Below are 25,690 nucleotides of genomic sequence, written 5' to 3'. Positions count from 1 at the left end.
CTAATGTATGTACGTGTATATTAATTGACTCGACTATTCCTTGTCTCTTATGTTTTTTTTTAACTTTATCTCACTCTTTTATAAAGCTGAGATGACAAAATGTTCCTGGGTATAAGTTAATTCAAAGGATAAGGTGATCACAACATCTTTTTATGTTGCGGAGTGCACTGGGGAATAATACAGCCGTCACAAGAGGCCACAAAAGAGAATCCATTATCTTACAGTACATAAGTTTTAGCTACTACATTAGTTAAATGTGTTGAGGACACCAGTGACCGCAAGGTGGGCTCTAATCATTTGCGTGGAATCCCCACTCGACTTCCGGCTCATCGTCGAGACGTATCACAAGGTAGGAAACGAGCTGAAAGAGGTTCTGCCACAGGCCCAAGAAGAGATACAAGTAGAAGTCGCTGATGTCTATTTGGCAGTGTATCCCTGAGTAATTCATGTCGCACACACACTCGAAACTATTCACGTAGTTGACACAGAAGCCTCCGTTCATACATGGGTCTGAGGCACATTCATCTACATCCCTCTCACACCTGGAAGGAAGAATGAGACAAGGTCTGTGGAACAAACTACACCAAATTATACAAAATTACCTGCGGTCATTAATTTTGTGTGTGTGAGTGCTTGAAGTTAATATGGCAAACTTTTTGCAAGTTGTAGCTCAATTAAAGTCAGTCCAAAGTTGCTTTACTTAAAGCAACAGTATCATATAATTGAAATTGTGCATCTTGCCACCTGATCAGTAGAAGCTCATTATTATTCTTAGATCTATTTTTGTCATTATGCACTACGATGGAAAATTTAGCTTTGCTTAGAAATCTTTGACCTGCTGGCTGTATGGTATAAATATACTTATTGCATGTCTTACCACTGTCCTGTGAAACCAGGCAGACAGTAACAGGTGTGTTCTGCTTCTGAGCAGTTGCCTCCATTATAGCAGCTGTAGCTCCATCTTGTACCCTTACATGTAGACACAGGAAACTGTGGAAGTCTTAACAGACAGAGAAACACAGCAAGACATGTCAAAGCTTTTCAGATTGGCACTGTTGGATTTACTGTTGGCTCGGTTTAATAAAACAGTGTTTTTATATTTTATATTTTATACTAAACCACTTACGGACTGGTCTCAATGTACCATGGAATTTCAGGAATTCTCTCGCTGTAAGAGACACAACAGTGAATCAGAATCATTCAGAGTTTCTTGATGTATTGGAAGTGTGTGATACTGTAAATTTGCTGTCAAGGATGGATTAATAAACTTTTACAGAACTCACTCGCAGTATTGGCCTGTGTGATTCTGAGGGCAGAGGCATGTGTAGCTCAGGAAGGCTTTGAGGCACGTGCCACCGTTGCTGCAGTTGCTGTTATCGCATGTATCGACCTCTATCTCACACTGTTCGCCACTGTACCCCAGCTCACACACGCACTTGAACCCCTCTGATAGGTTGGTGCAGTTGCCAAAAAGACAGGGGCTGGAGAAGCAGGCGTCTGTCGGGTCCTCGCACAGTTGCCCTGTCCACTCCGAGGGACACGAGCAGCGATGCAGATCGAACAGGTCTTCACACACGCCCTCGTTCTGACAAGGACTGGGTGAACACACACTGGCTCCCGAGCAGCCGTACTGCAGGGTAGCGTTGCTGTTTATTCTCACAAACTGCTCTTCCTGGGGTCTGGGGAGCTTCATCTCTGTGTCTAGATGGAAAGGAAGAAGAAGGCCCTCAATCTGCACAGAGCCCAGACAACCAGACAGTTTCACTCCAGTGTCCAGACTCAGACCCCCCAGGAAGATGTCTGCTCCCTCTTTAAGAAAATCTAGGTCCCTCACAGCTGTTTGGGATGTGCTCAGCGCTGTCTTGCTTCCATCCACAGACATGATCCACCTCGGATTCTCAAGTGTCTGATTCTCCGTGCTGAACTCCACGCTGTGCCACTCTCCATCACTGACTGGACTCTGGCTTTGAACAGATACCTTGGAGGAATCTTTGCTGTCCCCAGCATGGAGCTCCATGACCAGGTGCGAGTCCCGGAGGGAGACTGTGAAGTAGTCTGAGTCTTTTTGTGCATAAAGTATGGTGGCTGCGGACTGTCTTGTGCGGAACCTGAGAGAGACACTGGTGAGACTGCGCTCAATCTTTCCATTGCTCTGGAAGTGCAAAATGCTGCTTTCAACCCGAAATGTCACATTAGACAAACCTGAGGGAGATAATTTAAAGAGACTAAATTGAACTGCAAATACATTTTACCAGTTCTTAACTAGTTCTCATTGTACTTTGTACATGGTAGTATGTGATACCACCTTTTTACAACTGTACTCTTGAAAACAAGAAAAGCGAGAACAAATACATAAATCCAGAAACTGCATCTGATGCTAAATAACCAACTTGCAGATTATTTTGGCTGATGAAGTTTTGCCATTTAAGTTTTTGTCATATAATAGAAAAACAGACTGCACATGCAGGATTCTCTGTGTGAACATGTGAGCTCTCCACTCTTGTCATTATTAACTTCCGCAAGCATGTGGCAGGAGACCTAATCTGACCAGGGATTATCACGTCTTAGAGGAATCTTATGTGGGATCTCTGTCTCAACTCTGTCCCCTTCTGTAATCATCCACACTGTAATTAATTTGTGCCTGCAACAGTGGTTAGCCTTAAGGGTCCACACACTGCAGACAGTCCCTTTAGTGAATCCAAAAAAAGCTCAGAAATGAGCTAGTGCTTTCACTTTTATTATGGATCCCTTTTTTTCTGGCAATGTTTCACTGTGTCACACATTTCAGCCTGAACACAGTAAACTGTTTATGGCAGATATCCTATTCCCCTAATCTTAGAGAGTTGGAAAGTTTTTTCAAGTTAAGGGTTTTTTCTAAAACAGGAATAATACAACAACAGGATCTCAGGACACTCACACTCAAAGCCCTGTGAGTGAGGCTGACAGACGGCAGTGTTGGGGCAGGGAGACAGCTCACACCATTTCACCTCCTCACAGCGCTGCCCTGCAGTGTTAGGTGGACAGCTGCAGGTGAAGGCATCCCACATGGCGTAACACACTCCCTTATTGAGACAGGGGTTGACCTGATGAAGAGAAAACAGTCAGACTCTATCACTGTCATCATTGGTGCAGTTAAGGAATTAAGACGTGTCTCTAGCTCACTGAAGATAATGAACATGACAGATGTGATATAACTCACAGCACAGGCGTCATCGCTTATACATCCTTGTACAACATTGACGGCTTGATCCAGGTTGTAAGATTCCACTGGCGTTGCTATGGGATAGAACTGCAGGCGTTTGTTGTTAATCCTCAGATCTTGGACGCATCCTTTAAAATATCCACCAAACGAAGCAGAGGCTCTTGAGTCTGGTAGCCCTCCCATGAAAACCAGATCCCCAGGCTGGGCTTGGATGGGCCTGATGGTCACAGAGCCTTGGCTCCGGGCTGACTGGAATAAGTGGGCTTCTGTTCCTTCCAGCTTCACAGTCACCAAATGGAAATGGCCGTCACTGACTGATTCCTGACCAACAAAGGTCTCAAAGTTGTTGACCTGAACGTTGACCCTGCCCTCTTCCAGCCACAAGCGGAGGTACTGGCTGGTGCTGTTGGCCAGGATGAGAAGCAGCCCGCTGGACTGTCTGGTACGGATAAACATGGACATTGTTAGGCTGTCACCCAGGTCATGGTCTGATGAGAAGACAGCATAACTCTCCAGATTTCTGCTTCCAAAGCGTGCAGTTATGTACTCTGTGTGGGCACAGGGAGGAGGCAGAGAAAGTCAGGAACATCTGGTGAAAGTGTAGCATTACATTTTGGGAAACTTCATGCTGTTCTAATTGAGAGTTGCTGTAGGTGAGAAGATCAATGCTTTGTCTTTCCATTAAATATTACAGCATCTTGGTTCTACTTCATTAGATGACTAAAACACTTATCAATGCAATGTACATATTCAATATACTATTCATAACTCATTAAAGAGCTTGTTTTAACTGACAGGAGAGGTTGTCAACTATTTCCAGCTTTGGTTTGACAGTAAAAAAACACTGTTCATTGAAAACAAGACGTTTGTGATGATGCCAACCGATGAGAATCCCTCTTGGTGGCGTGAGTCTTCCTGATTTGTCAAAGGGAAGGCGCTCCAGGTAAGCTACTGAAACCCACGTTTGTTTAATCCCTGGCCCAAGTGTTGCTAAATGTCTCCTAATTACACGTCTGAACTCTGTGCTATTTCTACTACCTCTCTAAGCTTCTTTAAAGTCTTCTGACTAACTTTATCTTCACTCTCTTCATAAATAACCATTGAGACTTCTGCAGTGACGTGATGGAGGTTGGACTCAAATGGGCCTGTCCCTACAGCATGTTTGTCATCACCTCACTACATTTACATTATAATAGATTTGAGAGATATAATCTTATTTGAATTTGAAATTGCATGCAGTGGTATGTGTGTGTGTGTGTGTGTGTGTGTGTGTCTTACCCTCTGCACAGTTGGTTCCCTCGTATGGCCTGTGGCACTCACACGTGTAGCTCCTCCAGCCTTGGCTCACACAGCGTCCCCGGTGCTGACACGGGCTGTCATCGCACTTGTCTTTGTCACTGCAGCCAATGGTGATGTTTGCCTGGGCATCTGAATCTTCTGGCATTACAACAGGCAAAACCAGATGTGAGTCCACAAACACATCTCTGAAGCAGCCCAGAAAGGCAGGAGGGTAGTCTGTTTCATACGCTGTTCTGCCCAAACCCCAGTTTCCTCCAACTGCTCCTATGAAGAGGCTTTGACGAGCTGTACCTGGCTCGGGTAGAGCACTAGCTTGTTCAAGCAGCTGAACCTCAGCGCTGGAGTCTCTGATGCAGCTTCCCTCAGTACAGAGTAGTCTGATGAGGCTGATCACGCCGCCCAGTGATGCTTCCACCGTGTGCCACTTGTTCTTGTTCAAGAGATCTGGGAGCTCTTGAACGAGCGTGCTTGAGCCTTGTCCTCTCAGGCTGCGGAGGCACAGATGCCCATCCATCAACTCGATGCTGAGGAGCAGGTCATCCACTCTGCGCTGCAAGAGGGTGCCGGCCGGTCTTTCTGTCCTGAAGCTGAATGTGACATTAAGAGGAGCCTCGGGGTCTAGAAGCTGCGTCTCTACATACATGTATCCTCTGGACTCAAATGAGAAGACAGTGGGAGTCTGGCATCGAGGGCCTGTGAAGCCAGCAAGGCAGATGCATGTGTAAGTGTGCTGTTCGTTCATGATTGAGGGAGAGCATGTTCCTCCATTCTCACACTGGTTGTCATTGCAGCCTGAAAGTGCAATTGAGCATGTTTCCCCCCCATATAGTCGCCCATTTTCACTCTGCTTGGAGCAAAGGCATCTGAATCGTCCATTGTGGCTCTCACATACTCCACCATTTTGGCATGGCTGCTGTTCACATCCATTGATGTCCTCACTGGACAAGGTACCTGGAAACAAGATGATAATCTATTATCACTTTTTATAAGCAGTTACTGTTCATTTTATTAGGTACACCCATACAATCTATTGGAATCCGCCCTATACTCCTCCAGGATAACTCCACCACCCACTGTGATCTCAATAATAGACATATAGTCCAATTATCACCAGTCTCAACAAAAGCTGACAATTCATAACCTTGGAAAAGTAGAATTCATGGCAGGGCTGCTGTATTGGAGTGTGTGTCCAGTGAGTGTATGAATGGAGAAAATAATGATAAGAAACAAAGAAAGTCTATAAATTGTTCATTAAAAATGCTGTAAAATAAAACAACATTAATTTTTTCACATGAAACACAACTACATGTATATTATAGTGTCCCATAAATATACCGAGCACTTCACCACTATTTCAAAAAATGACAAAGCAAGGTAACAATATACCATTTCTTACTCTGCTGATACAACTGTACTGGTTAAAATATACAACAAAAATTAGTGAACATTATCGGTCTCTAATGCTGCACACATAGTATATTCAAAGATTACCTGCATAAAGCAACCATAACATCCACACGTGCACGCTGTATCTCAACATTGTCCTTAGCAAGTCCTCAGATTTACCAGATGTTTGGCAATATCTTCATTTTAGATCAAGTGGACAATATTTGTGTGTGCAGGTCTGTCTTCAGCTCTGCTCCTCCATGAGTGCATGCGTTCAGTGAAATGTTTGAAGTGCTACGAGACAGATAGGAGGGATTAGGCTAATGCACTTACACTGTCTTACACATTAAACGTGTTAGTGAAGGGAGGGGTTCATCCAGAAAGCTAATTTGAGCAACCCCAAACATTTTCACAAATCACATTTTAAGTGATTGTTGGAGGGCAACCTGACGAAGACAACGAGCCGTGAGAATGTTTGAACAGTCGGTGACCCTACATCTGCAAAGCCCCAAACTGACATGACAGTTACATCTTCACTGTCCTGTGAAGTTCTGTACTGGTTAAAATATACAACAAAAATTAGTAAACAATATGGAAATTTCCCAACTTAAAACACGAGCATAAACATTAAAGCACACATGCACAACGGCGTGGACAGTGTTGAGTAGTATTTGGCTACAGTATTTGGCTGGACCCAGGCCTCGTCTTTAAATGACCGCATTAAAAGTCATTTCTCTGAGGAGTCCTAAGAGCATTTATTCTGCTTTAATGTAATGGACAACTGCTACTCTTCTTTAAGTGGGATTTGTTTTACAGTTGCTCTGACCCAGGTTTTACGGGTGCAAAATATAAGAGCAAAAAATATAAAACACCAGTAGAAGTCGGTTATAAGATCTTTACTTAAGCAAAAATTCCAATACCAAAGTTTTAATATAAAGTCTTACTTAAAATGTATTTTAAAGAATGCTCTAAAAATCCCCGGGTTAAAACTTTGCCTGTAGGGTCACTATATCACCTACAGTACTGGTCCTGGGTAAATAGAACCCCCTTTCTTAAGCAAATTAAAACCGGCTTTGTGTAGGTGCTATATTGACCCAGCTCTTGGTCAGTTTTAATCCAATTAATGGAGTTGTTTATTGGGCTCTCTGAGAGTCAAATTATTATTCTTAATTATACTGTTGAATTATTATTACTGATGATGCTTTGACAGGGGAGCAGCATTTAATGATGTAACTTGCAGCAGTACAGGAAATTTATATTTGTTTTAAAGTAATAATATATATATATTTACATTAATTTACAATATAAGACTTTATCGGTCAGATAAATTTAGTAGGGAAAAACTATGATTTTAATAGAAAATCTAAATAGTTAAGACAAATACACGCAACTTGAATTGTACTTAAATAACCTACATGTACTGTTTTAGTTGCTTTATTAGCAGCTAATGGATGCCTGTTCTGACTACATTACCCATGATGCCACCGTCCCATGAACCTTCTCACGATTCTCCGTTTATTTCGCGTTTGTATTTTCATACATTTAATTTACATTTGATTGTCTTGCGTGTATGTATAACAGCTTTTGTTTCTTTAGCTGTTTATTTAATGTAATGTTCGCATTTTTAAACCTTTTAAAAGGAGCGTTAAATAACGGTGGCTGAAACAGCCAATGGGCGAGCAGCTTGTTGCGACGTCCGACATTTCTGGTAGGATGGAAAAGTGGGGCGTTCCAGAAATCCAGGAAATTCTTATTCCTACGTTTATTTTCGACATTATCCATGTCATCGGGGTGAACGGTGGCTTGCTAACGCGGGCTGCAGCGTCATATGTCCGGTAAGATTGTAAAAAGGCGTCCAGATGGCAATGATAGGGTCTAGCATTTAAATCGCACTAAGGGTCGTTTGTCAACACTCTCCTCGGAGGGGGGGCCCGTCTGTCACACTGTAAACATAACGTTAGGGGTGCTTGAGGTGGGGAGCGAATTTGCAAATGCATCTGTCTTGGCAGCTAAGATTACTAACTTCAATTCAAATTTGACTAGGCCTATATTATCTACTGAACCCAACGCTTAACATAACCAGTGTGTGTTTTTGTGCTTTGTCCTAAAAATAGTAGAAATAAAGCCTAAATGTGAGCAGGAAGTGTTACTGTGCATCTGTTCATGCACAGCTAACACACTTATGTTAACTTTAAACCACAGTGTCTCCTTCATGTCACAGCCATGCTTTTCATATTATTGCTGTGTTGTTGAAGTGCCTTTTTCTCTGCCTCTTCATTATAACAATCAACCATTCCTTTTCCTATAGTTTTCAGGAGGGATGCATGGTACGCCTTTAGACGCACCAATGAAGAAAAAGCCAAGTCCTCCTCTGCGGCCCAAACGCAGCAGGCTGGTCAGTGCCAGCAGTCGATGTCCTGCAGAACCAGGAGCTCTGCTGGTTTCCAGTTCCCCACCAAACTCTGGAGCTGCTCCAGAATCGGCCTCACAAATCCGACACCTGACTATGTCACAGAACAGTCACGACCTCCTCAAGTTCTTGAATGAGGACCGTGTCCGGAGGAAGTTCTGTGATGTTTCTGTGTCTGTGGGGGGAAAGCTCTACAGTGCCCACAAGGTGGTCCTGGCCCACGGGAGCAGCTACTTCCATGCTGAACTGTCAAAGAATCCTGCTGCAACCCACGTCACTCTGGACCATGTGGAGGACTCTGTTTTCTTGTACCTTCTTGGCTTTTTGTACACCTCAGAGTGTGCAGTCGCTGAGAGAGACCTCCCAGCTCTAACTGAAGCAGCCCGCTTTCTGGACATGATGGATATACTAAAGTTGCTGTGTGAAGAAGTAGATGCCCACCCTGCGAGTGAGATGCAGGCTGAGATAACGGTTTCTGAGGTGGAGATGACCTCCAGTCACTCGACAGCTGGTGATACAGACATCCAGAGTCCGTGGGACGTTCAGAGCACTTTGTGCGGTCAGCAGTTAAGCACAGAGAACTCCCAGCAAAAGCACTTGACAGAGAGTCATACTGATGCACAAGAGGAAAGCTCCGCTGAGAAGGACAGGACGGAAGACCAGAAGAGTGTCACCACACGGAGATCAGCTCGCAGGAGGAAAGCACCCACTAAATATCAGAAAGATAACATGGAGTACACTGTCGACAGTCCTGAGGAGAAGCGAATCGCTATGACGGCAAGAGAGGAGAATGATGGCAGGGTGGAAGATGAAGAAGAGCCTCTTGTGGAAACCCAAATGGCCAAGCTCGATGTGGCTGAAACATTTAAACCAGCTAAGGGGGATGATGCAGAGGACGAACAGGAGGAGGGAGAGGGAGGAGACATGAATGACGATGTGGCCACTCAGCAGAAAGTTGAAGTTTGTGTCACAGACCAGTGTGTGGGCCTGCAGCCAGATGTAGAAAGGACAGAGGACCAGCCTGTTGGAGAGGTAGGAGTCCCCACATCAGCAGGAGGTAGCACGAACCACCGTCGAGTTTATCCTGCTGGTCTGGCTCCAGTCATCATCCAGACCTCCAGCAAGAAGACTCTGAAATGCCCCAAATGCGACAAAACCTTTGATCGTGCAGGTAAGAACCACGGAGTGAGATCTAGACGTTTAGTGTTAAGCCTGAAATAATAGGTGCTATTGTACAAGAAAGTCAGCTTACTTCTCCTTTCCAGGGAAGTATGAGAGTCACACCAGAGTGCACACAGGTGAGAAACCATTCCAGTGTGACGTCTGTCTTCAGCGCTACTCTACGAAGTCTAACCTGACCGTTCACAAGAAGAAGCACGCCAACGACGCTCCCTTTCAGAAGAAGGAGCACAAGTGTCCCTGCTGCAACAAACTCCATGCCAGCAAGAAAACCTTGGCCAAGCATGTGCGGAGGTGAGGCATGACTGTATCTTAACCTCTGCCTTTCCATGACGTTAGCCATCTGAACTAATTTAATTTCACATAAGTTGTTATTGTATTTGTTTGTTGTCTGATAAATCTGGGATCACGCTAGTAGAGAGTTGTGGTTGTACACAACTATTATATCCAAACAACCTCAGCTGTCTGTATGAAGCACTAATTCTTAGCACTGTGTTTGTTATTTACTTTTAGTTGCCCTGATAAAATATTGTGCTAGTGTGATAAAGTGATACATTTGTAAACAGAGCTACATTTTTTGACAAAAATATTTAAAATATGTGGTTTTGTCTTTCTCTACTTATCTCACATTTAACAAGACCTGGGCGCAGTGGTACTTTAAATAATAACTAATGTGCTCACGATAACAATGTTGATTCATTTAACCCTGTATACCATCTTAATTTAGTGGGCTGGCATTTACATATAAACAAACTGTTGGTGGTTCTAGATGATTGGTTAAAGGCCCACAATAGTAATTATGTATGAACCTAATGCGAAAAAACCATCGACCTCACGGTGGTGCTACAGGCAAAGTCAGGAATCATCAGAGGGAAAATACATCATTTCATGGGACCACAATTTCAAACATTTGAAACGATTGATCTGTTCATACGGACTGCACTGCAGTTTTCTAAGCACTACTTAAGTTTTAGGGAAGAAAACTACTCCGTGTTCTCACCACTGGATCTCCAATCTTCATATCATATGATCATCTCTCACTGTCCTGCCAGGTTTCATCCAGACCACATCCAAGACTTTTTTACCAAGAGGAAGAGGAAGAGTGAAGGCTGGAAATGTACTGTAAGGACATGTTTCAGTTTATGAATATTCCTCTAATAACATGATGTACCCTGACCCTCCAATATGTTCATATGAGATACGCTGATGCGTAGTTTTGATACTTAATGATTTCTTTTAGATTTAAACAATCGATTATGTTTGAACTTTCTGAACCAGATTTGTCTGAAGACCTTCACCCGCAGGCCTCATCTGCAGGAGCACATGATCTTGCATACCCAGGACCGGCCTTTTAAATGCTCCTACTGTGATGAATACTTCAAGTCAAGATTTGCCAGGTTGAAGCACCAAGAAAAGTTCCACTTAGGTGAGAACTAGGAGAAGAAATACTGTACATGTGTCAGCTATTTTAGGTGCAGATAAGCATTTAATTTTTTTTAATTACATATGAACAGAAACAATTCTAAATGTATGTGGCTGCCTACAATAATATTAAACTGTATTCACTGCTACTAGTAAATTTACATTAGATAAACATTGCAATCAATGCAATAATGGAAATACATTTTATACTGGCTTATATTCAGGTCCTTTTCCCTGTGAGATCTGTGGCCGACAGTTTAATGACACAGGCAACAGAAAGAGACACATCGAGTGCACTCATGGAGGAAAGAAAAAGTGGACCTGCTGTGTATGTGGCAAATCAGTAAGAGAAAGGTACGGCTCTCTGTTCCTACCTCAACCCATTGTACTATATATGATGCATTATTAAAGCCTCAACTCTTCTTTCAACTGTAAAACCATCATTTAACAGCAGCTTCTCCTTACAGGACCACCTTGAGAGAGCACTTGAGGATCCACAGTGGAGAGAAGCCTCACCTCTGTAGCATCTGCGGTCAGAGCTTCCGTCATGGCAGCTCTTACAGGTGGGTCCAGTGACTTTTAAAGGGGACGTCTGCTTTTAATGATGTCTGTGCCATCAGTGATGTCTGTAATGAACAAACCTTACTCTTCCTCGGGCAGACTCCACCTCAGAGTCCACCACGATGATAAGCGCTATGAGTGTGATGAATGTGGGAAAACGTTCATACGTCACGATCACCTGACTAAACATCAGAAAATCCACTCTGGTACAGTATGACGCTTACAGTCGGGCTGTTGTTTGTCTTTCTTTGGCTTATTCTCCTCCACCTCCACACTGCATTTACTTCAACTAGCCCATGTTTCCTACAGGTGAGAAAGCGCACCAGTGTGAAGAATGTGGCAAGTGCTTCAGGCGCAACGATCACCTGACGGTCCACTACAAAAGCGTTCATCTGGGAGAAAAGGTTTGGCAAAAGTAAGTTGTACAAATGAGATACATGGTCTCACGTAGATAGTCATAGATATTCTACTTTTTTTGTAGTGCAAGAGATAATATGGCGGCTTGATGAATCCTTCTGCAGGTATAAAACAGCTGTGCATCAGTGTGAGGTGTGCAAGAAAGAATTTAAGGGAAAGTCCAGTCTAGAAATGCACTTCAGGACTCACTCAGGTAAGTAAACAAGTCAATCAGTGAATACGTCTGTTTGAAACCATGTGGGAATGGAAATATGTCAGTTTGATGCCTATTATAAGTGACAACTATCACCTGCAGATCTCATCAGCTGCTTAAACTCACATCGACCAGTGTCAGTGGTGAAACTGTGAAAACCTCCAGCTGTCTTTTTAATGTTTTGAGCTCTGCTCAAACAAGAAGCCTCATGAAGGACTTATATGTACACAGTGCTGAGGATTTGATTATGAGTTGGACAAACTGGAGTGTAAACCTCCCTGAGGCAAACGTGAAGGAGGGAGAGAACTGCAATTCTAACTCTAATCTCCCGACGTCTCCCACACAGTGGATGTTCCAGATCGGGATCAGGCTGCCTTTTTAACTGACAGCACAGAAAACAATAGGCACAACTCTCCAATCCAATACTCTAGATACAGAGCATTACTCTTAATCGAGCCTTGTACACATTGATTCTGCATGTGTAGAAATAAATGTTGTTATGCAAAAACACTGTCACACTAATGTTTTTATTCGTGTTGTTCCAGGTGAGAAGCCCCACCGATGTCCTGAGTGCCACCAGACATTTCGAATTAAGAAGACCTTAACGAAGCACATGGTGATTCACTCAGACGCTCGTCCTTTTAACTGTCCCCACTGTAGCGCCACCTTTAAAAGAAAAGACAAGCTCAAGTACCACGTTGACCACGTTCACAGCGCCCGTTTCACTGAGCAGCCCCTCAGCACGCTCAGCTCAGACGACAAAATAGTCCCCACACCTTTTGAGGAGACCTCTAAGGCATTCCACGCTGAACACAAGTCTACCCTCCAGAGTGCCCCCCCTGCCTCGAACGACTGTGTGCCCGTCACTTTAGTTCCTGTGCAGATTGCAGGAGGAGCTCAGGGTGACTTGAACACTCATGCGGCTCCATCTCTCTCCTCTCCAAATCACGGTGTTGTGGGCATCGGACAGCAGCAGAACTCTAGCTACCAGGCCACTACAGACCTGGCATTCTTAGAGAAGTACACCCTTACCCCCCAGCCCGCCAACATCGCCCACCCCGTTAGGCCTGAGCAGATGCTGGACCCCCGAGAGCAGTCTTACTTGGGCACGCTGCTGGGACTGGACTCGGCCTCCTCTGTTCAAAACATCTCCAACTCTGATCACACACACTGATGCAGAGGAGAAATCCTGTGTGTGAAATGATTACATGCAAGACTGAACAGCTGAGTCTGTTTGGCTGTGGTGAAGCATTGCAAAACCTCTGCGATATTCAGCGTGATCTCAGAGTATTCCTGGATTAATCAGTTGACAGAAACATTATTAATTGCAGATTTCATGAACTGATCGATTTAAGCAAAAAAAAAAAAAAAAGCTGGTTCTAGCTTTTTATTTAATTTAATGTTCGTTTTTCACAAAAATATTTTGCAGACCAAATAAATAAACAAATAACCATGGCTAAACTGATAATAAAAAAACACTAGTGGCTGGTTTGTAATACTGAGGAGACCTATGTAAAGGGTCCTTACAGTAATTAGTGTACTGTCTTTACAAGCTGTTACTTGTACTGTAGCTTTTCGGGTGTGATACTTTTCTTTTTACTCATGCAACAAAAGAATAATCCTAATGAGTATATAATAAGTACTAGTAGTCAGTGTACTTATTTATGTGTGAAAGAACTGTACTGTGAATACACAGGTGATGACGTTTATCACAAACTTTGTCTCATGTACAGTAAAGTCAGAACTGGGAAAACTGGTGTGTGAGTTATTAGCCCCGTATTAGACACAGACACTGCAGTTATGATAATAGGAAGATCTGAATTGTCAAGACTTTATTCAGGCCACCAGTCATTTTCTCAGCTTTCGAGCAGCTGTAACAAGGCAGATCAATTTGTCAGGCATGTTTTTGATCTGTGGTGAGAAAATCCAAAGGCAGCAGCATCTTCTACTCTTGTGTGATGCAGTTACCCTGGTTACAAAGGAAAAAGACGGACACAGCAAATAAAGAAACGCTAATATGTCTTTATATAAACCATTTCCAGGTAGAAATAGGTGTCACTGTAAATCTAATGTGTTTATTTGAAAGCAAGATTCAGAACTAACACTCACCACTTTTATTGAGGCCCACAGACAACCTAAAAATAACCAGAAAGACAGCAGTGAATATATGAGATGGTTCATCTACTTCCTGTAAAAGTGAGGTCTGATTATCCCAAATATCCTCACAGTCACGATGTAGAAATAAAATATACCTACACAGAAACAACATGTCTCACCAACAACACACTGTGTTTCTGTTCATGTCGTATTAAAGTGATACTTACAATCACTAAATGTCAGTGTCGTATCAGTGCACCGGACCATAGACCATTTATTTGGCGTCCATCTCTTTTTCTTACATTCCAGCGTCACTTCCTCACCGTCTCTAAGAAATTGAACTCCCACAGACTCAAACCTACGATCTGCATCTGTGTCTAAAGAGCAGTAGGTAGCTATATAATAAAAAAAGAAAGAGAACAAAGTTAATTTTGTCCCAGAAAATCTCCTCGACAAACGTCCAAAATAAAAGTTCGATAACTTGTTTCTACCTCTGCAGGTGGGCACGTCTGACCACTGGCCGTTGCTGTAACACGCCACTCTGTCTGAACCCTCTAGTGAGTAGAAGTCAATGCATTGATATTTCAGAAACATGGATTGAGTTTGCACAACATCACCATTTTCAACTCTGGGGGGTGCTCCACAGTTGTTGACTGAAACAGAAATAAAAATAAATAAAAACAATTAATATTCTGAAAATATCTGATTGTAAAAGAGTTTCATGCCACATATACATTTTCTAAGCTTTTGTCTGACCCAATCAATTCCCAAATCATTTAATATGGCTTTAATATTAATCCTGATAGGTGAAGTAATTGACAGGTTCATGGAATGTAAAAAAAGAAACTATTCATTTACTTGCTACCCTTCGAAGTTGAACCTCTGCCACTTCACTAGATCCAGAGCTCGTAGTAGATGCTGTTAAGATTCATTGGACACAGCAGTGAATAGTCATTAGTTAAATATCACAGTGAGATGTTGATGTTGCCATCATAAAGAACATTTACAGCACTTATCTACACTATGTTTTATTTATTCAGCACATCTAATTGAGAACAAGATTTTGTTTGCTAGAGAAAACTGAGAAAAGATAAAAGATATGTGCAAAATCAAGAGCATGACAATACAATTAATTCACTCTAACAGCCTTCACACATACAGACACATACAGTGAAATTAGAACAACTGGAAAATCTCTCAGAGCAACAAGTGTCTCTGACTTAAAAATGTGTTGCAGCTCATTCCAGTTGTAAAGTGCTTAGAAAGGATGTGAGATATCTCAATGGCTCAGACTGCAGGGCCTTGTAGATGGAGACACAGGTACGTTGATGCCTTTTAGATGCCAGGGAAGACTAAGCCAACATATCTCCAATGATAAATGAGTGATTCTGGGGTTTTGGACAGAGAGGAAAGCTTGGAGACTCTGCTAACGTGTATGTAGTGATGACTAGTTGGAGAAATATTTTGTGATGCTGGAGTGTTGCCGGAGATTGAAGCCATGTGTCACATGATGTGACCAAAATGATTACTAAAACCTTCAGTTACGTATTTTATTATTAACACAAGGACCATTCTCACCATTACTGATGGAAGAACTTACTCTATAACTGCTGCCCTTTAAATAAGGTCGGTCATAATCAGATTTCTGGTAAGTGTGATCACACTGTTTTTCTAAAGTCTGAACTTCTGCCACTCAGTGTTTGTTCAGGAAACTCTCGCAGTGAACCAAAGTTGATTTCTGTTATGTAAGGCTGGATCAAGTTCAGGTTCTAATCAGACACTGAATGTATTATTACTCTAAATATTTTGTAGGGAGCGTGATTATCGGGAGTATGAGCAAAAATATTAGAGAAAGGACAGACCTGGGTCTGGAAAAGATGTTCATGTAATTTCCAAGTGGTATAAATTGAATTGGTGGTGAGCACTGTTCCTGCTGTAGACTAGCGATGTGTTCAGGGTGTACCCCATCTCTCCAGCTCCAGCACCCTCACAACCCTCAGCAGGGTCATGAGGGCACTTATGATGATGGTAATTTTTTTTTTATGATAAATGTTAATTTGGCTTCTGACAAATTACTAGGCAGTAGTTATGTACTTTGCAGGTTTTGAAACCAAACACTGATTTAGATCTCTATAGAAGTAACTTTCAGAGTTGGGAGATTATTGTTGATTATATAACTGCTAACATGTTCTTTTTTTTTTATTAATTAATTAACTGTCTGGATATTGTATTCATTATTTTTATCCCAGGTAATCCACCATTAATAAAGAATAATGTATTATAGCCTCCCGAATAGTTCATAATTATACTACATTCAAAGTATTCTCATCATTGTATGTCTCAGCGCTCTGTTTACTTACTGCATTTTGCTGCGTCAGTCCACTTTCCAGATACACAAACAATTGTTATGTTGGTGTCTCCTCCCTCTGCGGTGTATCCATCTCTACATTCATAGTGTACTACTGAATCAGCAGCAAACACCTCTTGGGGTTCCTGTCTTATTATTACAGCGTGTTGGATCTTAGGAGGCTCACTGCACGCATCTGTACTTTCTGTAGAAAACAAAATGAATCAGTGAGTCAACACTTATATGGTCTTGTTGCGATTATTGTGTCTTTAGAAGCTAACGGCTAAAGAAAACGGACTTACTCTCACAGATGGGTAAAGAAGACCAGGTTCCATTTACACATCTGGCTGTGACAGCCTGGTTTTTGGGTTCATATCCTTTATCACATGTTATCCTAATAGTAGTTCCTCCTTTATACCAACTAGTCTGCATTTCAGTGTATTTTCCATTGACGATATTTGGTGGAATACATGCATGTTCATCTAAAAAATATAAGAGATAAGAGAGAGCAAAACCACATGTTGGACACATTTTGTTATTTACTGATAAATAATAGAATACTTTCTAAACTTTCCGTTAATCTGTGCAAACCAATTTATAATCTCCAAACTCTGGTGCATTAAGGATTAATAAAATGTTTTAAATTGTTTGTTATATAAATGTTGAAAAAAGTGTGAGTTTGAAGAGCTGAAGAAAAAAAAAAGACATTGTGACACATTCAATTCTAAATGAAGTGTGTGCACAGATATCTTAACTTATTGCCTTTTGTTTTTGGCATGCATATGATTTCTCTTTTGTTTTTCTCCCGCATGTCACCTCCCAGACTGTAGTGTTTCACTTTTAGTTGAAAAACAATTTATTAAACCCTAATACACCAATCTAAAATGATTGACTGTAACATGAAGCCAGTGAAACAGCAGCATATTAGTATTAGGAAGAACATTTACCTATACACTGTGGTTGATGAGACCATTTCCCGTTTTCACACGTGCTTGTTACCCACCAGCTCTTCTCTGCAGGTTTGTATCCATCATTACAGGTGTAGGTCAACTTTGTTCCGTGAGAATAAATCTCTTGCTTTGGAGCAAAGAAACCATGGTCCAGGCTGGGAGCACTACAGGACTGTGTTACGCTTTGTGCTAATGTAAAAGAAATAAACAGGTTTACTCTCCAGTTTACTCATTTTTATTTTTAAAACTTATTTTAAATGTTCTTTGTGAATGTAGTCAATGTGCCTACCACGCAGCCCTGCAGGAAACCAAACCACAAGAACAAATCCAAGATATATGATGCACATCTCTTCAGGAATTGACTCTTCTAACGGTTAACAGCCCAGTTCTGATCAGAGCTACTTAACTATTCCTGACAAACCTTCCTGTAAAACATTTGTGGACAAAAGACACATGGAGCCAAAACAAACAGGGACATACGCAGAACACTCACACACACACACACACACACACACACACACACACACACACACACACACACACACACACACACACACACACACACACACAGTATAACAAACTGAGAGTCAGCTTATTGAAACTGGATGAAATATCACCTGACTTCACACAAACATTTAAAACTTATTATCCTGTTGGAGCACCATGACCTGTGACAACGACCAAGTGTTCCGACACAAATTTTGATTTATTATTACTTTTGTCAAAGTCACGTTAATTCATTGACCATTGAGGGTTGTTAAGCAATTTTCTCCATGTCTCTACATGTTTCCTTGCAGGTTTTTTCAGTCACAATATCATATCTGAAGGAAATCTGTGCTAAGCCAACGACAAAAATTTGATAGATTTAGGTAGAACTAAATCTAAATCTAAAACTCACACTTTTTTTTTACATTAATGCAATAAACAATTTAAGACATTTTATTAATCTTAAACGAACAAGAGTTCGGAGATAATTAATTAGTTATACCATACCTATATATATATATATATATATAAAAATATATACCTATATATATATATATATATATATATATATAAAAATATATACCTATATATATATATGTATATATATATATATATATATATGTATATATGGTAGGTATGGATATCTGATTGGCTGCTCCTGGTGGTGATCTAGACCCAAAAACTCTGCAGATACAATAATGGAATGATTAGAACTTTTATTCCAGTCAAAAATTTATTCAGATGTCCTCAAGTGTACAGACATTCAGGTTAATTCAATGTTTTGTAGAAATTCACAGATATAAAGGAAAGGTCCCCGTTCCTCACAGGACATGTTTTTGATCCGTGGTGAGAAAATCCAAAGGCAGCAGCTTCTTCTACTGTTGTGTGATGCCGCTTTAGCAGTTACCCTGGTTACAAGAGAAATTGAACTATCAATGGACACAACAAATAAAGAAACACTAATATGTCTTTATATGAACCATTTCCAGGTAGAAATAGGTTTAACTGTAAATATAATGTGTTTATTTGAAAGCAAGATTCAGAAGTAACACTCACCACTTTTATTGAGGCCCACAGACAACCTAAAAATAACCAGAAAGACAGCAGTGAATGTAAAAGTGAGATCTGATTAACTAAATGTCTGCAGGTCAGCTCCTTAACTGTTTTCATTGTCATTTCTTGTACTTTTGTTGGTTGAATGAACTCTAGAGGAGTGGTCTCCACTGACAAATATCCTCACAGTCACGATGTAGAAATAAAATGTACCTAAACAGTAACAACATGTCTCAACAAAACAACACACTGTGTTTCTGTTCATGTTATATTAAAGTGATACTTACAATCACTAAATGTCAGTGTCGTATCAGTGCACCGGACCATAGACCATTTATTTGGCGTCCATCTCTTTTTCTTACATTCCAGCGGCACTTCCTCACCGTCTCTAAGAAATTGAACTCCCACAGACTCAAACCTACGATCTGCATCTGTGTCCACAGAGCAGTAGGTAGCTATATAATAAAAAAAGAAAGAAAACAAAGTTAACTTTGTCCCAGAAACTCTCCTCGACAAACGTCCAAAATAAAAGTTCGATAACTTGTTTCTACCTCTGCAGGTGGGCACGTCTGACCACTGGCCGTTGCTGTAACACGCCACTCTGTCTGAACCCTCTAGTGAGTAGAAGTCAATGCACTGATATTTCAGAAACATGGATTGAGTTTGCACAACATCACCATTTTCAACTCTGGGGGGTGCTCCACAGTTGTTGACTGAAAAAGAAATAAAAATAAATAAATATTTCTGGATATAAATATTCATGTTGTACTAGAGTTAATGAACATAAACAGTTATCCCACATTTTGACTTCTTTGACTGATGGACCCAGTCTTTGCTCAAATTATTAGTTAGACGTAAAGGTAAGGTTAGATGAAGCTTCTCAGACAACTCATGAAAAACAAAGACAGTGAAAGGCTTTGATTGGTTGAAATATTGTCTGGTATTTGTGATGTAAAAGAAGAATCTGCTCATTTACTTGCTACCCTCCGCAGTTCAACTTCTCCCTCCTTGGATCCAGAACTGGTAGAAGATGCTGTCAGGATACATCGGACACAGCAGCTGTTAGTCTTTAGTTAAATATCACAGTGAGATGTTGATGTTGCCATGATGATGCTGTTTTTATCCACTTCCTTTAGAACATTTAGACACTTTGCTTTAACTTAACTGTAGACTTAACATTGTTAAGTTTTGTTCTCATGCACACACACAAGAACACACGAGTGGTGTGATACACGGTCCTGCCTGTGGTGTCACATTGTTCTGCTGATGCTGGTTCCATGCCACAAAACAAGGAGGAAATCATTCATGTGCAATTAAAGGTGTTCAGCATATCCGTTAGGCACCTGTGAATACTGAATGTTTGTGTGTTTACCAGAAACCACCACAGGCCTCTTTACTTTCCAGGCTGTGAAACCAAAACAAGGAGCTGAAAGTTGCCTTACACTGTAAAGTGGTCGCTCTCTGCAGGTTTCTCACTGTGAGTGACACCTCTCACATTAGGAAAAGCCATTTGGTCTTTTCCTTGTGTAGAAATATTAACTATAGAAGTTTAAAGGTCACAGAGCAAAGTCTAATAAAATGTACCTTCATAAACTAATAGTTTATCTGTTTTGTTGTGACGCAGTTTCTGCCTGGATCATGGTCTAAAGCAATGTTCTTAGACGTCAGGTGATGCTCCATTAATAAAGAAACATTATTACAGCTCCAATCCCTGTTCAATAGAAGGATTTTCATCACAGTATGTAAAGAAATATTTGAAAAGTTTCAGAGTAAGAACAACAAGTCAGGGATGTAAAGTATTCACTTTTTCTACAATGATACAAAGATCGATAAACTACCTCCACCTCCAGTAGACGTAGTGAGTCCTCCTGCAGATCCACCAGGTCCAGTGTCAGAGAAAAATTAGGAACATAAACATTTGATCAAAAGTGTCTACATCGGATTGTCCAATTTACCAGACAAGAGAACAAAGTCTTCATTTGACAGAGGCATAAAATTGATCACAGTCCTTCGGTCTTTATTCTCATCTGCTCCCCTTTGCTGCTGCTTCTCTTTGATTTCAATATAAACTCTGTGTCTCCACAAATACAGTTTAGTATTTTCATCACAGTATGTCTCAGCACATTGTTCACTTACTTAACGTTGCCCTTTAATAAGGCGGATACATCATAATCAGATTTCCGTTAAGTGTTATCACACTGTTTTTCTAAAGTCTGAACTTCTGCCACTCAGTGTTTGTTCAGGAAACTCTCGCAGTGGACCAAAGTTGATTTCTGTTATGTAAGGCTGGATCAAGTTCAGGTTCTAATCAGACACTGAATGTATTATTACTCTAAATATTTTGTAGGGAGCGTGATTATCGGGAGTATGAGCAAAAATATTAGAGAAAGGACAGACCTGGGTCTGGAAAAGATGTTCATGTAATTTCCAAGTGGTATAAATTGAATTGGTGGTGAGCACTGTTCCTGCTGTAGACTAGCGATGTGTTCAGGGTGTACCCCATCTCTCCAGCTCCAGCACCCTCACAACCCTCAGCAGGGTCATGAGGGCACTTAGGATGATGGGAAATTGTTTTTTATGATAAATGTTAATTTGGCTTCTGACAAATTACTAGGCAGTAGTTATGTACTTTGCAGGTTTTGAAACCAAAACACTGATTTAGATCTCTATAGAAGTAACTTTCACAGTTGGGAGATTATTGTTGATTATATAACTGCTTACATGTTCTTTTTTTTTATTAATTAATTAACTGTCTGGATATTGTATTCATTATTTTTATCCCAGGTAATCCACCATTAATAAAGAATCATTTATTATAGCCTCCCGAATAGTTCATAATTATACTACATTCAAAGTATTCTCATCATTGTATGTCTCAGCACACTGTTTACTTACTGCATTTTGTGGCGTCAGTCCACTTTCCAGATACACAAACAATTGTTATGTTGGTGTCTCCTCCCTCTGCGGTGTATCCATCTCTACATTCATAGTGTACTACTGAATCAGCAGCAAACACCTCTTGGGGTTCCTGTCTTATTATTACAGCGTGTTGGATCTTAGGAGGCTCACTGCACGCATCTGTACTTTCTGTAAAAAACAAAATGAATCAGTGAGTCAACACTTATATGGTCTTGTTGCGATTATTGTGTCTTTAGAAGCTAACGGCTAAAGAAAACGGACTTACTCTCACAGATGGGTAAAGAAGACCAGGTTCCATTTACACATCTGGCTGTGACAGCCTGGTTTTTGGGTTCATATCCTTTATCACATGTTATCCTAATAGTAGTTCCTCCTTTATACCAACTAGTCTGCATTTCAGTGTATTTTCCATTGACGATATTTGGTGGAATACATGCATGTTCATCTAAAAAATATAAGAGATAAGAGAGAGCAAAACCACATGTTGGTACATGCTTTAGTGACACATTTTGTTATTTACTGATAAATAATAGAATACTTTCTAAACTTTCCATGAATCTGTGCAAACCAATTTATAATCTCCAAACTCTTGTTCATTAAGAATTAATAAAATGTCTTAAATTGTTTGTTGCATAAATGTTAAAAAAAGTGTGAGTTTGAAGAGCTGAAGAAAAAAAAAAAGACATTGTGACACATTCAATTGTTTTAAACAAATCCTAAACACACTTCACATGCAGCTATTTCTGTGGAGCCCAGGAGTGGCCATGCAAGAAAAAAAAAAGGTAAGCACAGATTATTAAATGAAGTGTGTGCACAGATATCTTAACTTATTGCCTTTTGTTTTTGGCATGCTTATGATTTCTCTTTTGTTTTTCTCCCGCATGTCACCTCCCAGACTGTAGTGTTTCACTTTTAGTTGAAAAACAATTTATTAAACCCTAATACACCAATCTAAAATGATTCACTGTAACATGAAGCCAGTGAAACAGCAGCATATTAGTATTAGGAAGAACATTTACCTATACACTGTGGTTGATGAGACCATTTCCCGTTTTCACACGTGCTTGTTACCCACCAGCTCTTCTCTGCAGGTTTGTATCCATCATTACAGGTGTAGGTCAACTTTGTTCCGTGAGAATAAATCTCTTGCTTTGGAGCAAAGAAACCATGGTCCAGGCTGGGAGCACTACAGGACTGTGTCACGCTTTGTGCTTATGTAAAAGAAATAAACAGGTTTACTCTCCAGTTTACTCATTTTTATTTTTTAAACATATTTTAAATGTTCTTTGTGAATGTAGTCAATGTGCCTACCACGCAGCCCTGCAGGAAACCAAACCACAAGAACAAATCCAAGATATATGATGCACATCTCTTCAGGAATTGACTCTTCTAACGGTTAACAGCCCAGTTCTGATCAGAGCTACTTAACTATTCCTGACAAACCTTCCTGTAAAACATTTGTGGACAAAAGACACGTGGAGCCAAAACAAACAGGGACATACTCAGAACACACACATACACACACACACACACACACACACACACACACACACACACACACACACACACACACACACACACACACACACACACACACACACACACACACAGTATAACAAACTGAGAGTCAGTTTATTGAAACTGGATGAAATATCACCTGACTTCACACAAACATTTAAAACTTATTATCCTGTTGGAGCACCATGACCTGTGACAACGACCAAGTGTTCTGACACAAATTTTGATTTATTATTACTTTTGTCAAACTCACGTTAATTCATTGACCATTGTGGGTTGTTCTTTCTTTAATAGAGTGGTACTAACAATTTTCTCCATGTCTCTATATGTTTCCTTGCAGTTTTTTTCAGTCACAAAATCATATCTGAAGGAAATCTGTGCTAAGCCAACTACAAAACTTTAACTAATCGTAGCACACTAGATATTGTAAAATGCCGCCTGGAGATTGCTGCTTATACTTTTTGTCTAACTTCCCCATCTGATGTAAAATTGTCCAGCAAGTACAGCTTGTTCATTTTGAGCTAATGTGAAATTTGTGTGTGCACGATTTTTTTTTCAGCTCTTCAAACTCACACTTTGTTTTAACATTAATGCAATAAAGAATTTAAGACATTTTATTAATCCTTAATGAACAAGAGTTTGGAGATTGTTAATTGGTTTGCTGGTTAACCTTGGTGAGGTTTCTTAATGTGTGGTGCTTTTGCTTTGTGTCATTAACCCTGCAACAGACTGCACACCAGCAGCCTAACAGGATATACAGGTATTCTATGGATATCAGATTGGCTGCTCCTGGTGGTGATCTAGACCCAAAAACTCTGCAGATACAGTAATGGAACGATTAGAACTTTTATTCCAGTCAAAAATGTATTGAGATGTCCTCAAGTGTACAGACATTCAGGTTAATTTCAATGTTTTGTAGAAATTCACGGATCTAAAGGAAAGGTCCCCGTTCCTCACAGGACATGTTTTTGATCCGTGGTGAGAAAATCCAAAGGCAGCAGCTTCTTCTACTGTTGTGTGATGCAGCTTTAGCAGTTACCCTGGTTACAAGAGAAATTGAACTATCAATGGACACGGCAAATAAAGAAACACTAATATGTCTTTATATGAACCATTTCCAGGTAAAAATAGGTGTCACTGTAAATATAATGTGTTTATTTGAAAGCAAGATTCAGAAGTAACACTCACCACTTTTATTGAGGCCCACAGACAACCTAAAAATAACCAGAAAGACAGCAGTGAATGTAAAAGTGAGATCTGATTAACTAAATGTCTGCAGGTCAGCTCCTTAACTGTTTTCATTGTCATTTCTTGTACTTTTGTTGGTTGAATGAACTCTAGAGGAGTGGTCTCCACTGACAAATATCCTCACAGTCACGATGTAGAAATAAAATGTACCTAAACAGTAACAACATGTCTCAACAAAACAACACACTGTGTTTCTGTTCATGTTATATTAAAGTGATACTTACAATCACTAAATGTCAGTGTCGTATCAGTGCACCGGACCATAGACCATCTATTTGGCGTCCATCTCTTTTTCTTACATTCCAGCGGCACTTCCTCACCGTCTCTAAGAAATTGAACTCCCACAGACTCAAACCTACGATCTGCATCTGTGTCCACAGAGCAGTAGGTAGCTATATAATAAAAAAAGAAAGAAAACAAAGTTAACTTTGTCCCAGAAACTCTCCTCGACAAACGTCCAAAATAAAAGTTCGATAACTTGTTTCTACCTCTGCAGGTGGGCACGTCTGACCACTGGCCGTTGCTGTAACACGCCACTCTGTCTGAACCCTCTAGTGAGTAGAAGTCAATGCACTGATATTTCAGAAACATGGATTGAGTTTGCACAACATCACCATTTTCAACTCTGGGGGGTGCTCCACAGTTGTTGACTGAAAAAGAAATAAAAATAAATAAATATTTCTGGATATAAATATTCATGTTGTACTAGAGTTAATGAACATAAACAGTTATCCCACATTTTGACTTCTTTGACTGATGGACCCAGTCTTTGCTCAAATTATTAGTTAGACGTAAAGGTAAGGTTAGATGAAGCTTCTCAGACAACTCATTAAAAAAAAAAGACAGTGAAAGGCTTTGATTGGTTGAAATATTGTCTGGTATTTGTGATGTAAAAGAAGAATCTGCTCATTTACTTGCTACCCTTCGCAGTTCAACTTCTCCCTCCTTGGATCCAGAACTGGTAGAAGATGCTGTCAGGATACATCGGACACAGCAGCTGTTA

General features: G+C 40.6%; 5 protein-coding genes across 46 annotated transcripts in view; 1 reads left to right on the top strand and 4 right to left on the bottom strand.

The window, feature by feature from the left end:
* Positions 1–289: 289 nt before the first annotated feature.
* On the bottom strand, positions 290–6,041 carry LOC113172304 (protein crumbs homolog 1-like). The gene is made up of 8 exons (XM_026375210.1): positions 5,993–6,041; positions 4,481–5,452; positions 3,200–3,750; positions 2,918–3,083; positions 1,284–2,202; positions 1,127–1,168; positions 878–1,000; positions 290–542 (listed from the first exon to the last, which is right to left on the bottom strand). The coding sequence occupies exons 1-8, from the start codon at positions 6,039–6,041 to the stop codon at positions 290–292; spliced, it is 3,075 nt and encodes a 1,024-aa protein (XP_026230995.1).
* A 1,601-nt stretch (positions 6,042–7,642) lies between these two features.
* zbtb41 (zinc finger and BTB domain containing 41) lies at positions 7,643–13,441 on the top strand. The gene is made up of 11 exons (XM_026375150.1): positions 7,643–7,722; positions 8,196–9,468; positions 9,563–9,770; positions 10,529–10,598; positions 10,755–10,902; positions 11,123–11,252; positions 11,366–11,461; positions 11,559–11,665; positions 11,769–11,874; positions 11,981–12,069; positions 12,615–13,441. The coding sequence occupies exons 2-11, from the start codon at positions 8,208–8,210 to the stop codon at positions 13,241–13,243; spliced, it is 2,844 nt and encodes a 947-aa protein (XP_026230935.1). The 5' UTR covers positions 7,643–7,722; positions 8,196–8,207; the 3' UTR covers positions 13,244–13,441.
* Positions 13,442–13,873: 432 nt separating this feature from the next.
* On the bottom strand, positions 13,874–17,875 carry LOC113172259 (complement factor H-like). Its single transcript, XM_026375151.1, has 9 exons — positions 17,753–17,875; positions 17,461–17,652; positions 16,816–16,995; positions 16,527–16,718; positions 15,025–15,084; positions 14,658–14,819; positions 14,394–14,561; positions 14,179–14,204; positions 13,874–14,038 (listed from the first exon to the last, which is right to left on the bottom strand). The coding sequence occupies exons 1-9, from the start codon at positions 17,808–17,810 to the stop codon at positions 14,015–14,017; spliced, it is 1,062 nt and encodes a 353-aa protein (XP_026230936.1). The 5' UTR covers positions 17,811–17,875; the 3' UTR covers positions 13,874–14,014.
* Positions 17,876–18,643: 768 nt separating this feature from the next.
* On the bottom strand, positions 18,644–23,371 carry LOC113171764 (complement factor H-like). 2 transcript variants are annotated; one of them, XM_026374437.2, is made up of 10 exons: positions 23,233–23,371; positions 22,941–23,132; positions 22,187–22,366; positions 21,898–22,089; positions 20,841–20,870; positions 19,979–20,035; positions 19,554–19,715; positions 19,290–19,457; positions 19,006–19,031; positions 18,644–18,857 (listed from the first exon to the last, which is right to left on the bottom strand). In XM_026374437.2, the coding sequence occupies exons 1-10, from the start codon at positions 23,288–23,290 to the stop codon at positions 18,846–18,848; spliced, it is 1,077 nt and encodes a 358-aa protein (XP_026230222.1). In that variant the 5' UTR covers positions 23,291–23,371; the 3' UTR covers positions 18,644–18,845. The 2 variants fall into 2 exon arrangements, with proteins under 2 accessions (XP_026230222.1, XP_026230223.1); XM_026374438.2 differs by lacking the exon at positions 20,841–20,870.
* Positions 23,372–24,271: 900 nt separating this feature from the next.
* LOC113171758 (complement factor H-related protein 1-like) overlaps positions 24,272–25,690 on the bottom strand; it is a 69,372-nt gene continuing 67,953 nt past the window's right edge. For all 41 annotated transcript variants that reach the window (XM_026374380.1, XM_026374382.1, XM_026374389.1 and 38 more), the window contains 5 exons: positions 25,602–25,658; positions 25,176–25,337; positions 24,912–25,079; positions 24,628–24,653; positions 24,272–24,479 (listed from right to left, as the gene is read on the bottom strand). In XM_026374380.1, the coding sequence (XP_026230165.1) occupies positions 24,468–24,479; positions 24,628–24,653; positions 24,912–25,079; positions 25,176–25,337; positions 25,602–25,658 (425 nt within the window). In that variant the 3' untranslated portion in view covers positions 24,272–24,467. The remainder of the gene's footprint in view (positions 24,480–24,627; positions 24,654–24,911; positions 25,080–25,175; positions 25,338–25,601; positions 25,659–25,690) is intronic.

Source organism: Anabas testudineus, chromosome 17, assembly GCF_900324465.2.
Source record: "Anabas testudineus chromosome 17, fAnaTes1.2, whole genome shotgun sequence".
NCBI lineage: Eukaryota > Metazoa > Chordata > Actinopteri > Anabantiformes > Anabantidae > Anabas > Anabas testudineus.
This window is presented reverse-complemented; position numbering and strand designations above follow the sequence as displayed.

Excerpts from the sequence above, each read along its gene's own strand:
- zbtb41 (XM_026375150.1), top strand. The coding sequence starts at position 8,208 with ATGCATGGTACGCCTTTAGACGCACCAATGAAGAAAAAGCCAAGTCCT. Across the intron at positions 9,771-10,528 it reads TTGGCCAAGCATGTGCGGAG|GTTTCATCCAGACCACATCC; the intron begins GTGAGGCATGAC and ends CTGTCCTGCCAG. Across the intron at positions 12,070-12,614 it reads GCACTTCAGGACTCACTCAG|GTGAGAAGCCCCACCGATGT; the intron begins GTAAGTAAACAA and ends GTGTTGTTCCAG.
- LOC113171764 (XM_026374437.2), bottom strand. The coding sequence starts at position 23,290 with ATGTGCATCATATATCTTGGATTTGTTCTTGTGGTTTGGTTTCCTGCA. Across the intron at positions 22,367-22,940 it reads TCATCAACCACAGTGTATAG|ATGAACATGCATGTATTCCA; the intron begins GTAAATGTTCTT and ends TATATTTTTTAG. Across the intron at positions 19,458-19,553 it reads AGACGTGCCCACCTGCAGAG|CTACCTACTGCTCTGTGGAC; the intron begins GTAGAAACAAGT and ends TTTATTATATAG.
- LOC113172259 (XM_026375151.1), bottom strand. The coding sequence starts at position 17,810 with ATGTGCATCATATATCTTGGATTTGTTCTTGTGGTTTGGTTTCCTGCA. Across the intron at positions 15,085-16,526 it reads GACTGACGCAGCAAAATGCA|CATCTACTACGAGCTCTGGA; the intron begins GTAAGTAAACAG and ends GAATCTTAACAG. Across the intron at positions 14,039-14,178 it reads TGTGGGCCTCAATAAAAGTG|GGTAACTGCATCACACAAGA; the intron begins GTGAGTGTTAGT and ends CTTTGTAACCAG.
- LOC113172304 (XM_026375210.1), bottom strand. The coding sequence starts at position 6,041 with ATGTTGAGATACAGCGTGCACGTGTGGATGTTATGGTTGCTTTATGCA. Across the intron at positions 3,751-4,480 it reads GGGAACCAACTGTGCAGAGG|AGTACATAACTGCACGCTTT; the intron begins GTAAGACACACA and ends GTGCCCACACAG. Across the intron at positions 3,084-3,199 it reads TAAGCGATGACGCCTGTGCT|GTCAACCCCTGTCTCAATAA; the intron begins GTGAGTTATATC and ends TCTCTTCATCAG.